General features: G+C 41.6%; 1 protein-coding gene across 1 annotated transcript in view; it reads left to right on the forward strand.

The window, feature by feature from the left end:
• The first annotated feature begins 378 nt into the window (after window positions 1-378).
• The window catches only part of LOC119175879 (RRP12-like protein), a 101,432-nt gene continuing 87,036 nt past the window's right edge, over window positions 379-14,774 (forward strand). Inside the window, exons 1-5 of the mRNA XM_037426898.2 lie at window positions 379-587; window positions 4,537-4,693; window positions 6,855-7,058; window positions 7,587-7,692; window positions 8,752-8,868. Coding sequence (XP_037282795.2) covers window positions 425-587; window positions 4,537-4,693; window positions 6,855-7,058; window positions 7,587-7,692; window positions 8,752-8,868 — 747 coding nt within the window. The 5' untranslated portion in view covers window positions 379-424. The remainder of the gene's footprint in view (window positions 588-4,536; window positions 4,694-6,854; window positions 7,059-7,586; window positions 7,693-8,751; window positions 8,869-14,774) is intronic.

The raw sequence follows: 14,774 nt of genomic DNA on the forward strand, positions 1-14,774 counted from the left end.
TGCCTTAGAAGTGTGGCAGCTTGAGCTAGTTGGTATGGCATGACGATAGTTCTAGTGCGAGAACAACACGACGTGTCCTTCTTGTCTCTGTGTCGTCGTTTTGTTCTCCCGCTATAACTATCGTCTTGCTAGTGCATTTTTTGCGGGGTCGCGCGCAGTAACAACAGACCGCAGAGGACTATGGTAGCGTTCAGGGAGCCTTGAGTGAGAAGGTCTATACTTCTAAAGTTTCTAAAGCATGAAAAATTTTTTTTTGCCCAAGCAACAATCTGACAATGGCCCCAAGCCTCTAGATATGTGTAATTTTAATTAAGAAGGCGCTGTCGGCGGCAAGACCAGCCAAGCCAAGACAAGCCAAGGTGAGACAAGTCAAGCTAAGCTGTAGAACTGAGTGGTAGATGTGTCGGGGCCACGTGCGTGCACCATGTCGGGCAAGAGGAGCGGTGCTAGAGGCTTTAAAAGGCCCTTAAGTGTAAGGACCAAAACGATCAAAGTTCGCAAAGGCCAGAGCAGTAGTGTGAACCCGAGTAAACGGAAATTTCGTAACGAAGCGAAGAGCCAAGTGTTCGGAGCGTTCCCTCTCAAAGGTTGGTACACCGGGCGCATGCTTTTTGTATGTATAAAACTTTCTCTTTTGCTGAAGAAAGTGTTGCTTGTCAAGTAACTTCAGAAACGTCTGCTACTTTTGCTATTGTGCAGATTTTTCTGGTGGCTAACATTCTGTGCCGATGGCAACGTAGGACCGTCTGCGCCGATGGCAGCGTAGCTAGCTTTGCAGCTTGCCCACCGTCTTTCGTACTGCGTAAGCTGTACAATTTTTGCACAGCTAGCCAGAAAGAAAAGTATTTGATTTAAAGGCTCACATTTTCCAACCCCGGTATTCAGAAACGCTGTTTGACTTGAACTTGCCACCGATTTCAATGCAGCACAAACGCGTTTCGAACGCTCTGTCTTGCGGGGCCAAGGCAGCACAAACGCACAGACGCGTTTCAAACGCGGTGCATTGAAGGCGGTGTCAAGTCAAGAAGCGTTTCTGAATACGGGGGTAAGTTCACTATTCAATGCTCGGTACTTTCGCACCAACTGCGATGCGGAGAAAACTCGGCACACCGCGTTTTGCGGTGGTGGAGCCGCCGAATAGGTTGTGCACATACAGCACAGGCTGTTCGGATGATGCATTTATCTCTTTGCTGTCGCCTATGCTTGTTGCAGGAATGAATATATTCTTTAGTTTTCTTATTGATGCGTCGCAAGCCCTTCGACATGACTACCGCCAAAGTTATTTGTGGCGATAGCCGTACAAGTCCGCCTTTCTTTGATGCCTTGTCTATCTGTGATTTCGGCTGATCTGTGAAGAGGTCATCTTGTAAAATGACGACCTGCTAACGCCGAGGAATTTGCGGCCAATATAAGAACCACTCGTAAGAATTGATGTGAAAATCGTGTGTGTGTGAAGTTGTGACCACCAGTGTGTACGTCCTAGTGTTAACGAATATCAAGTTGCAAAGAGCCAGATGCTTGGTGTACGTAATTGCTGCACTCTATCGCCTGGCTGGTTCGCAGTATGACATGTTGCCAGTCTTTCAGTTTGTAGCCCACAGTGCCTCATGAAAAATTCATTATTCTCGAGAAAAGAAATCTCAACATCACTGTGTCGTTCCCCTAGCTTAAATTTGGTGCACGTAACGTTGGCAGACTGCAATTTTGGTGGATGTTCCCAACTGTAGTTGTAAAGTGTGATGGCATGTTCTTACTGTCGCATTTTTTACATAAGTGTTCTAACTGTTAGGAGTGGCATTTGTTCAAAATCTAGATTATTAGGAGTGGCATTTGTTCAAAATCTAGATAAAAAAATTTGGCAGATCCCACGTACCTGGGAATCGACGTTATGCAAAGCATGCGGAGGGAACGTGATTGTTGCAATTTTTTATTTAGCAACACGTCATGAAATGACATTAAATGTATGTACAAATGTATGAAACTTTCTCTTTTGCTGAAGAAAGGGTCGCTTGTCAAGTAACTTAGAAACGTCCAATACTTTTGCTATTTTATAGATTTTTTCTGCTAGCTGACATTCTGTAAGACTATCTGCGCCGATGGCAGCGTAGCTAGCCTTGCAGCTTGCCCACCGTCTTTCATACTGCGTAAGCTGTGCGATTTTCGCACAGCTAGCCAGAAAGAGAAGTATTTGATCTAAAGGCTCACCACCGTATTCAGAAATGCTTCTTGACTTGAACTTGACTTGAAACCCCCTTTCACGTGTTGTAAATACATTAGTCCCGTATTCAGAAACGCTTCTTCGTTTGAACTTGACTTGAAGCCGCCTTTCACATGTTGGAAATACATTAGTGCTGCGGGCAAGAAAAAGATAAACTGGAACAAAAGGCTGCCATACAAATGGACTAATTGCATGCTAACTAATATGCGGATGCCTGCCTTCATTTAAATAATAAAGAACTAAACCTAAATAGTTCGACTGTCAAAAAATAAAAAAGGCCGGGACAATATGCCTTTAGCATAGCTTTGTGAGTGTATGTGTGAGTGAATCTTAAAAGCTATATCCACTCAACGCCTCCTTTATTTTTCCACTTATAACATGGCAAAGATTTCACCTCTTGCAATACCCGACGTGATCCTCACTTGAACCCGGAAATTTTTATTATCTTGTCCGTCGTGCATACTTCAACCACCTATTGCATACTTATTGTTTGCACTTGCACAACAATGCCAGTTTATTTAAACTTCAGTGCATGGCAACTAACCACAATTGACGTTAACCTGACAAGATGGCTGCATCGAATGAGCACATAGTAATGTTTATAAAATTGGGTAGGCAGGACTGCAATCACTATTGACGTTTCACGAAGATAAGCGTCCATTTGAAATCACTATTGACGTTTCACGAAGATAAGCGTCCATTTGAAAAGTAGTTCCGAGACCTGGCATAGCTCTGTGCTAAAATGCTTCATTGCCTTGCAGAATGCTTGGGTTCGATTCCAGCTAGGTAGATACTAAGTGTCATCACCTGTGGCACATACCTGCATACCACCGGCACATACCCGCCCGTGGGTATGTGCCGTCTGGCGGGAAGTGTTTGATGACGTACGTGACGGGATTGTGACATTATTCATGTTTTGACCAGCGAGTCATATTCGTCATATCACCTTACCCTCCCATGCTAATTTTGGTTCACGCCAAGTGAAGAGGGTGACTAGGAGAGCACCTAAATATAAGCGGATAGATAAATAGATCGATAGATAGATAAATATATAGATAGAGATAGTTAGATAGAGATAAATAGATAGATAGATACGCTCAAAGTCGCTGAAGTTTGCTAAGAAATGCTTCCCATATAAAATTACATTGGGTGTTGGTGGGACAGCCAGTCAGTGTGGTTGCCTTCATTACACTGCACAACTATGCAATGTGCCATGGGCAAGAGCAGCAACACATTAGGTAGTTTGTACTTGACATTGTGGACACAAAACATGGCATCAACACGGCGACGTGGATGATGACAGAGCAGTATACGGCCTGATAATCACGTTGCTGATTTGTTGTGGGGTCTCTATGCATGAACAACGAAGGAACCATCATGCAGTGCCCTTATAACACTAATGCGTCATGAAGAAATTCGCATCCTGTCATGTCGGTGTGGTGCACCAATGTGGCAGTCTCATTTCGAGGGAAGCAACTTATCTTGTCCCTCGTGCATACTTCAACCACCTATTGCATACTTATTCCAACCAGTTGTTTGCACTTGCGCAATGATGCCAACTGGAGCCTGTGTGCAGTGTGATGTCAGTGCCCGATAAAGAACACCAGGTGGTAGAAATTTTTAGAGCCATCCACTATGATGTCTTCAATAAACATATCGTGGTTTTGGGATGGTGAAGGAACACTGACAAATTGTGGTCTCGCATTTTTTTTTATTGCGGCAATGTGTTGCTGGAGGCCTATTAGTTGTAACATGGCACATCGTTTGCCGCAGCATGCAACAAGCTTCAGAGTGCAACTACCACTACCTAGCGTGTGCTACTTTGAATCACCTCAGCACACATAACTCTTGCACGGTCTGTATCAAGGAGTTTTTTTTAACAGGACACTCGACAGCAGTGTCGCCAAACACAAAACATTTAACACAAGTACCGTGGCCGCGGACTCGTGAGCAGCTGACGAGTAATAGTCGACTGGAAGTTATCTTAACAGAAGCTAGTAAGTGGCATTGTGGCTGAGGTTTCTGAAGGGTAATGTCTGAAATGGCATAAGTGTTCATAAATAAAGGGAATAGCAAACTTGTTTTTCAGGCCTTCTTTTAATTGGATGTTTTTTTCCGCCAATATTTTCAGCCAAAATAAATATATTGGATCATGAAATGACCAGAACACTGTACTCAACATATCACTTGAACTAAAAGAGTTGCTGTGAAAAGAGTGCTGTGCAGTATGCATCTTATCTTTGTGCTCATTCCTGTGGTTACCTCGCTCTGAGTGTGTTGTCATCCTATGTTGTATTATTTTTTTCTGCATGTCCTAGACCAAGGCGGTGGTAGACTGACAGCGGAGAATCTTCAGCAGCACAATGGTTGTGCCTACGAAAGCGATGCAGGGGACAAGCTTGGCATTGCTGAGACTGAAAGCAATTACTCTGCTGAGTCTGACTGTAGTCTTGGCTCTGTTATGACAAAGAACAGGCAAGTGGAGCAGGTTTTTTTATTCCTATACACAATTTCGTCAATGCTGCATTGATGCCTGCTAGTGCTGTGTTATGTCTCAATTGAGAAAATAACACCTAAAAGCCATTTAGAAATACTTTTTATGATGCCAGTATGTCTACGAGTTGTGAATATGTTTCATAAAATGTAACTGGTATTAGCTTTTTCTTGCTAATTAGACATCCTTGTCACTATAACAAATTATTCTGCTCTCTCTGGTACCACTGTCTTTGTATGCCTCCAGAATTCTAGCTTGGGTTGGTATTCATAAATTTTGTTACCAAATACATTTATTGGCTGGCATTTGAGCATTCTCTATTGCTTGCAGATAGATGCCTTGTTAAAGGGACATTGAAGCATTTACCTATGAATTGATTGTATGGTGCCATTTAAAAAATTTTTACACAGTGGGCTTTAGAAGCTGGTTAAAAATGAGCTTAAAGTAGAGAAAATGGCTACTTGTGCAAAAATAAGTACCAGGTGCATAAAGTACTTGTGCGAATTTTGTTGCTGTCTGTACTTGGGAGAAGCTTCATGACATTGTCTTGAGGGTCTTCAAAGTAGCTGACTGCTTCACAAGTGGTGTCACCATTGCATGTATTTGTGTGTTTCTTGTTAGACATGTGCAAATAGTTTTTTTTTTTTTTTGGCTGACTCAGTTCTGATGAGTTGTTCGTACAGCTTTGCATGTTTGAGCTACGGTCTTCCTTGGAACAGTCAGTCAATTTCATTCATGCAGTGCAAATAAGAGCTTTTGATTAATACAATTGTGGTGCGCTGATTGTCACCGATTCGATCTTGGACCAATCGAACTTGCAGCGCTGTATGTTCTGGCATGGGTCATGTGATATTACTGAAACATACAGTAGTGCGTCTGAAAAAGTGAGCAACGTACAGGTGCGACCCAGATTCAGCGCTTTGCATGTACACTTGGAAGACTTAGTATTCACATCAATAAATACAAAATAAACAACTTTGTATGATGCTCATTTATTTAGCAACAACATAGTGGTAAAGCTTCTCTTAGCGAGTAAACTTTTGAGAACAGAGCATTGTCATTATGGCTGTGCTGGCAGCCACGGATGCAGACGCTGGGGCCAGTGCTGTTTGTTGAGCTTGTTGGGGAGTGCTTAAAATCTATAGGATTAATATTTTCACTTTATGCTCTGCATGATGTGCAAATAGTCTTTTCAACAACTTCGATGTTGGGTCTCCAGTGTATAGAAATAAAGAGTGTAGCTTTGCTGAAACAGGTGGTTTAAATGCTACTTTACAGCACTGGCCCGCGTTATACATCACCTCATTCAATCGAAACGATCTTGATTGTGTAAAAATCAAAATAATGGTACTTCCTGCGGTGCTGCCAGCAAATTCATCAGACAAGGGAAGGCTGAACTCATAGTCGTGATCTCTCACTTTTCCAGCACATTTGCTTTTGTAGGTTTGAAGTTTTTTGTTAGCCAGTAGCCATATTCTGAACTTTTGACGAAATTTCATTTTACCAATTTTGTGAACCATGGGCAAAATGTGCAAAACATTGGCATGGCAAAACCTAGTGAAGGCCGTATGAAGAGTACATCCAGTGCAGGGCTAAGTTGTCACTTTAAACTTCATTATTGTTGCTTTGCTAAGCAGCAAAAATGGACACCCACTGGGGTACCTGTCTCACTCGCTCCTTACAATGCCGCTTTTGTAGAAGTTTCTCTCTGCGGCCCTCTTGCCCTATACATGTGTGCAACTGGCTCTTTCGTTAACCTAAGTTTCTCTGCTTGTAGTGGCACTGTTTTATTATACATTAGGGAAAAGTAAAAAACTTAACAGGTCATTAATTCCAAACTTAATTAATCTTGAGAATTAGTAATCCCTTTAGTGTCTGTTTAGTCCAGTGGTTGTCACAGGAGGGGCCGGAAGTACTTGGATAGAAAATGTTTTGAGACAGTTGATTACAACGTTGTATCATAGGCTTACTTGTTACTAAATGTGTGACAGTTATTATGTTGATACTTGCAGTTGGAATGAAACATATAGCAAAATGTTCCTTACATGAGGTTGTAGAAACGGCAAAGATCGTAACTGCTAGACGTGCAATCCTATTTCTTCATTTTTAGGCTAATTTTTTTTTTGGTTCTACTTATTTCAGATTACTACAAACGTGGGACCCAACTTCGGAACTGCACAAAGAGATGTTGGCAATGTACAATGCATCAACTGACATCATAAAGTCCAAGGGGGGTCAGCAGACTGACACAGAGTACTTTGCTGTCCTTATGACAACAATAGAAACTGTTGATTCTGATATTTCGAGGACATCAGCTGCTGCTCTTCTATCGATTTTCGCCAAGAGGTGCGTGGATTAATTTGCTGGTTTGGTTAAAGGGGCCCTGCTATGCTTTTGAACATAGTTTCAAAGTTTCTTTACCTGATAATGTCCCGATTATATCGTCGGAAGGGAGAACACAACCATTCTTGTGCTGCATTCTCACAGTAGCAGTCATGTGCCGGCACCGGGCTTAATGGTGCGCTAAAATTAAGCAGTTGCGATGCTACTGTGCTGGTGGTCAACTTGGTTTAGTAAAGAAAGTGCTTATTGTCATAGCTCGCACTGACTCACATTCTTGCCCACTTTTCATTCTCCTGTGTGGTGTAGTGTGTTTGTCATGTTGCAAGGAGGTAAAAAACAGCTTAGGTGTGCAACAAATGCCTGTAAGTCCACGTGCACTTGAAGGATTCACAAAGAAATTTTTCCAGCAATAAACTTTCGAGACAATAAACTTTAAAAAAAAGTGTTAATATGAAGTGTCTAATGCCCCTTTGATTTCCAAGCAATTTTTGAAAATCAACTGAAGTATACGTGCATATGTTTTTTTTATAGAGTGCCTGCTGCTGTTCTCAGGATGAAGTTTTCTTGGATTACAACAATGTGCATAAACTTCATGCAGTTATATTCACAGCCCACACATGTCGTCCTGCTTCGCAATGTACGTACATTCAATGCTGTCATCAGCTTTAAAGGTTGCAATAATTAACGCTGTGTTCATACTAGTGCTTTCACATGAAGTTTTCTTATTACTTTTCTGTGTTGAAACATTAACAGCTTGATTAAACTGTAAGCTAGTAGATAGCATTGTGGCTGAGGTTTCTGAAAGGTTATGTCTGAAATGGTATAAGTGTTCGTAAATAAAGGGAATAGGAAACTTGTTTTTCAGGCCTTCTTTTAATGGGATGTTGAACAAAATTTTTGCTGCCAATATTTTCAGCAAAATATATTGGATCATGAAATCGATAGAGACAACCTTCATTCTGTGAAAAAACGATGGTAAAAAAACGAATTTAATGCGTTTTACACGAACTGCCGCGTCTAGCGGTAGCGCTGTGAACTAGAGAATGCGATGTTTAGAGACTGGGTCAGACTCGCCCGAAACTAGCAAGCCAACAATGCCAGCCATCGCCCACGTATCTTGCTCGTTCATCTTCCCCTTCGGTTCTAAAAACCAGTATGAACAGCAACAGCAGCGAACAATGCTTCGGGCTGGTGCAAAGCAGCAGCGCTTTTGTAGAAGGGAAAGAGTAGGATGAAAGGAGACGTGGAGAAAAGGAAAAGGATGAAAAAACACATGCATCCTGCATGCGTGTCAATGAGTTTGACGTCACGGCTCGCACTCGCGAGCGCCCACCACTTCCAAGTGCTCAAAAATACGGGAAATGAACTTCGTTTATTGGAAGAGTGGCATGTTCCGAGTTGAATTTCACATTTTTGTCAGTTTTTCCAATATTTTGTTCAGTATTCCTTTAATACATGTGCTACTCCAAATCAGCATTATTGTTCAGGCTTAGGAGTGGAGCAGTGGAGAAGGGTTTTGCGAGTACTACGTATGTTCATGTAAGTTATTCTATGTAAAACATATTTTTCGTGGAACACAGCATAAGTTTGCTTTATTTTGTTTGCAAAAATATTATATTTTTCTTACACATTGATAATTGTAAAATATCTTTTACATTTTGTTTTATTATATTTATGTTAATCTTTTCATGTTCAGCTGCTGGGCTTGCTCACTTCCTGCTTGAAGTCATTGGACCTGGCCACATGGAGTCAGTCATCTACTCTGCAAGTTTTCAGCTTCATGTTTCCATACATCATTCATATCAGGCCTAAGGTAAGAATAAAAGAAAAACTGCCGCTTGTAAATTCAGTGTTCAACAACCAAACTTGCCCACATTGTATGTAGTCATGATTACAACTGTAATACCAGATGGGATATGCCAACAGACATCAGTGAAAATAACAAAGCTGCCTATTTTGCTTACATGCTTGAAAATTTTGGACACATGCATGCGACTGCCACTAGCCTTATAGAACCATTACGGAAAGCCAGTAATGTGGCATAGCTATCAATATTCATTATATGCATTGGCTCCTTTCAGGGAAAGAAAAGGAAAGGTGTGTAAAAAAAAAAAAAAGACTGTACGACATTCAGGACCACTTATCTGTTCGTGCCGGCTGTGCTTGAAGCAGCAAACCAATTCTATATTGTCAGATGCATATGCTTACAGCGAAGTCGGGGGGGGGGGGGGGTAATATTATTGTCGCAATGGGAGGCGAGAGGCAGAAAACTAATTAGAAAGAGGTGTTTGCGTCTTATAGTGATGGCAATGCTGACAGATTGCCTGGTTGTTCATTTATTCTATTTTTTATTGTGTTTAATTCGTAGATACAGATACGTGGGCCGGGCAGACAGGCTGTTCAGAATCAGATTCTACAACCATCGGGCACATGTACGTTTCCTGCCAGGCCTTCCACCTTAAAAACACAGCACATTGAGAGATCACAGCTTTGATGACATTAGGGTTGCGCTATGGAAAAACAATTTTCGAACAATCGGAAAACGGGGACAACGATCACAGCTTTGATGACATTAGGGTGGCGCTATGGAAAAACAATTTTCGAACAATCGGAGAACGGGAACAACGGGAATCTTACTTTATCTACAAATTCAACACGATAAAGGGAATAAACGAACACCCAGGCACCCTGTCAGCGTTACGATCACTAAAAGACTCCTCTCTCCAATCAGTCCTCTGCCCCTAGCCTCCCATTGTGACAGTAATATTACACCCCCGACACAGCTGTAAGCATACACACCTGACAAAAATTAAGGAGAGCCCCTAAAGCAACGCCTTAACGGGGCCCGGCGACACTATTTGAGCATGTATTTTTCATTGGTTCTTTGGGGCTGCGAAACGCGCCAATATCGTTGCGCACATGGCAACACCGAAGTTGACGCTGTTATGATTTTCATTCTTGACACAAACTGCCTTGATTTCAGACTACGGCAACGCGCATTGGCTATTTTTGTTATGTGAAGTGACATGCCTTGTGACGTGACGACAAACATAGGTCGCTCTTGATTGGCTTGATGCGAGAAATAGCGTGCAATATTCATATGGTGGTAGCTAGGCCATACGAGTGAATGCTAAAAATCAACAAAAGCCTTTTTTATAGCTTCTTGGAAATCATTCCTGTTTTCTAAATGATTTATTTTCAGAACAGTGAACACAACACTTAGCCTGCGAACAAGGCTACGGTACGGCAGCAACTAAAACAACTAAAAGTGGAAATGCATGCCGCGTTTTTAGCGAGCCAAAAATGCGACAGGTGTAGGGCGCCGGCGTTGCCGTAGAACGTGTTTTGCATGTGAGCTGAGGAGTGACCCCGCCCAATTTGTATCTGTTATCTTACATAGTGTGATTGTGGGAGCGCCTGCTTCTCGACGCACGTGGTTCGTAGTTAACCATGCTAACAACACCGTAAAAAAGAGCGGTAGTGAGTTATGTGAAGGCAACCATGAGGTGACATTTCCAGAATGTCTTTGCGACGCGCGCTGTGATTCTTTGGCGTCAGCAGGCGAGTGAAATGCGAAAGAGAACGTTTCTCGTCGTCTGCTCGAGTTTTGAACTTTGAGGACTCTTACAGCGTCTCTTTCTGTGCACCAATTTTCATAATTTTTTGTTGCATTCGTCTCTGTAATCGTCGCTACATAAGGCTGCCCCAAAAGTGTCGCAGGGCCCCTTTAAAGAGCTGGGCGCGATAGCGACATCCTGTTCCTAGTGCCTACTTCAAACAGTGAGTGAATTAAACCTTTTCCAATTTGCCATGCACCCGCTATGTGTCCTTTAGGCAATAGGCGCAGTAGCGTGTGTTTCTTTAGTTGGCACCGGCTTTCAACCATGGAGCCATTATGATAATCACATATTCTGACCATCGTACCCAACTCGCAACCTAACCTCGCTGATGCCAGAATTTCTGCGAAGTGATCTCTTTAACGCTATCGCGTTGATATAGAATTGGTTTTCCGCTTCAAGCACAGCCGGCACGCACAGGTAAGTGGTCCTGGATGTCGTAGTCTTTTTTTTTTAACGCATTTTTTCTTCTTCTCTTAAAGGGGCCAATGCATATAATGAATATATATGGCGGTGCAACATTACTGGCTTTTTCATATCTTCCGGCGCCGCCGACATGCACTCTAAGCCCTTAAGGTTTCTCCTTATCAATTCGCTGTAAACTTCAAAAGTGGACAAGCCGCCAGCCGAATACACTGTGCATGTTCGCCTTACTCTCTTGAAGTGCCGGCCCTTCCTAATCCCGTTGTGTTTTTCTTCGTTTTTTTCCTCCTTTTCTTTTTCCCCCCTTTTCTTCTTCGTTTATCTTTCCCTTCTGCCCCCCTTCTGTCCTGTGTCAGCTTGCTTTAAGAAGACGCGGAAAATCTGTAAATATTCCTGTGCCTTGAAAAAGATGGGGCTCTATTTTCAGACTTGTGCTTTGCGGCAACTGAAGTTATTCTTGGTGTGCATTGCAGCTATTCAGATGCTGGCAGGATAAAATAAGGAGTGTAAGGTTCCTAAATTTACTCTTAAATTTAAATCAGTGAACCCGTCAGGGCTTCGAAACCCTGCACGCAGGTGAGTATGTGCACCAGAAAACCTGCCAACTACTGTTTTAGGTTGGGAATAGTGGTCCAGCGTTGTGTTTAGTCAGTGATATGGCAATGCACCAGACGTGTGCATTTCTTTATATGAACAAAAATTCATCAGGCATTTGAAAACGCCTGGAATTGCGGCACAACAGATTGTAGCAAATTTTCTTATGGCAATGTGTACTTTTGTTGGTGACAAAGTTGTGAATATTGTTGCCATTGCACAGCATGAGTAGGACAGGCTGAAATGACTCGGAGCAAGCAGAAGGTACATTTTTGGTTGTGAGAAGCACTTACAATAATGTTTATGGGGTGGGAATTGCTTTTTCTCAATTTGTAAAAAATTTTGTCATGGAATTTATCGGTTGAGAGATAATATTGGGCTCATCTTCTCCACTGTCTGCCCATTAACTAAATTCATTCACTGTGTTTGCTCAGAGCTGCTTCAGTGCTAAGGTGTTACATACCCTGGAGTATGAAGTTTAGTAGGTTAACTTTAACTTGCATTATAACAGACAAATAAAGTCCTATCTCTTTTTGTCAGGTGAGCCTCGTGTCTTATTTACTTTCCTTGTTCAGTGGACTTCTAATTTGGGATGGCTTCATGGCACGCATGTGTGTGTGTGTGTAGCTTTATAAATGTAATGATGATTTATTTTTCATTTTCAGATTTTTTATCGAGACGAATACAAGAAGGTGACATGTGTTTAGTATACAAAAGGATGTCCCAAAGTCAAAGACTGTATCGGGACCTCCTGTTAAGGGCAAATTGTGGTAAAACAGTGTTAGGGGCTACGTAAGCAATAACCAAAATTATAAACTAAGCATAATTGCAGCAGAGCAGTGAAATATATATATATATATATATATATATATATATATATATATATATATATAAAAAAGGGAAAGAAGTGTATACCTAAGGGCTCGTTTTTCCGTGTTTTAACACAATATTAACGAGATCTAACAGACAGTAATGCCAAGGAATGTACAGGGGAAGTTATTAGAACCAATGGAATGTAAATAAGAAGAAAGAAAAGTGGATGAAGAAATAACCAGCTGTGAGCAGGAAACGAACCTACGACCTTCGAATAACTCTAACCACTGAGCTACCGCAGCGGCCTTTCCTCGATCCACTTTTTTGGGTTTATATGTGAATTTAGAAGTAGGAGTGACAGTCAGCGCCATCTATAAGCCAAACGACGAGTGTGAAAACACTCTTATGCGCATGTTTGGCGTCACGTAGCACGTGAACTTATTATGAGCGGGCAGCTGATTAATTGTCCCTCTTATACAACCTAAACACACCAAGTCTGCCATTACGAGACCCTCGTTCAATGAAATAAGGGAAAGAAGTGTATACCTAAGGGCTCGTTTTTCCGTGTTTTAACACAATAATAATGAGATCTAACAGACAGTAATGCCAAGGAATGTACAGGGGAAGTTATTAGAACCAATGGAATGTAAATAAGAAGAAAGAAAAGTGGACGAAAAAATAACCAGCCACTTTTCTTTCTTCTTATTTACATTCCATTGGTTCTAATAACTTCCCCTGTACATTCCTTGGCATTACTGGCTGTTAGATCTCATATATATATATATATATATATATATATATATATATATATATATATATATATATATATATATATATATATATATATATATATATAATGAGATCTAACAGACAATAATGCCAAGGAAAGTCCTGTCACGGCAAGTTATCTTTTCACCCACATTTCTTCATATTTACATTACAGTTTGGTCTAATATCTTCCCCTATACTTTCCTTGGCATTATTGTCTGTTAGATCTCATTAATATTGTGTAAAAACACGAAAAAACGAGCGCTTAGGTATGCACTTTGTTCCTTATATATATATATATATATATAATCATCAGTCCACTGCAGGACAAAGGCCTCTCCCTTGTTCCGTCAGTTAACCCGGTCCTGTGCTTGCTGCTGCCAATTCATACCCGCAAACTTCTTAATCTCATCTGCCCACCTAACCTTCTGTCTCCCCCTAACCCGCTTGCCTTCTCTTGGAATCCAGTTAGTTACCCTTAATGACCAGCGGTTATCCTGTCTACGCACTACATGCCCGGCCCATGTCCATTTCTTCTTCTTGATTTCAGCTATGATATCCTTAACCCCTGTTTGTTCCCTAATCCACTCTGCTCTCTTCTTGTCTCTTAAGGTTACACATACCATTTTTCTTTCCATTGCTCGCTGCGTCGTCCTCAATTTAAGCTGAACCCTCTTTGTAAGTCTCCAGGTTTCTGCTCCGTAGCTAAGTACCGGCAAGATACACCTGTTATATACCTTCCTCTTGAGGGATAGTGGCAATCTACCTGTCATAATTTGAAAGTGCTTGCCAAATGTGCTCCACCCCATTCTTATTCTTCTAGTTACTTCAATATCGTGGTTCGGCTCCGCGGTTATTACCTGCCCTAAGTAGACATAGTCTTTTGCAACTTGAAGTGCACTATTACCTATCTCGAAGCGCTGCTCCTTTCCGTCGTTGTTGTACATTACTTTTGTTTTCTGCAGATTAATTTTAAGACCCACCTTTCTGCTCTCCTTGTCTAACTCCGTAATCATGAGTTGCAATTCGTCCCCTGAGTTACTCAGCAATGCAATGTCATCGGCAAAGCGCAGGTTACTAAGGTACTCTTCATTAACTCTTATCCCTAACTCTTCCCATTCTAGGCTTCTGAAAACCTCCTGTAAGCACGCGGTAAATAGCATAGGAGAGATTGTGTCCCCCTGCCTTACACCCTTATTGATTGGTATTCTGTTGCTTTCTTTATGAAGCACTATGGTAGCAGTTGATCCCCTGTAGATTTCTTCCAGAATGTTTTATATGATCATGATGAGACAAACGCAAAAATACACACACCCAGAGAGGACACAGACAAGCGCTTACTGAAACTGAAAAAAAAAAAATTCAGTTGCTAGTAAGCGCTTGTCTGTGTCCTCTCTGAGTGTGTGTATTTTTGCGCTTGTCTCATCATGAACCTTTGCCAACACGCCCAATTGGCAGTCATCCTAAATGTTTATATATACTTCATCGACGCCCTGATTCCGCA

Source organism: Rhipicephalus microplus, chromosome X (assembly GCF_043290135.1).
Source record: "Rhipicephalus microplus isolate Deutch F79 chromosome X, USDA_Rmic, whole genome shotgun sequence".
NCBI lineage: Eukaryota > Metazoa > Arthropoda > Arachnida > Ixodida > Ixodidae > Rhipicephalus > Rhipicephalus microplus.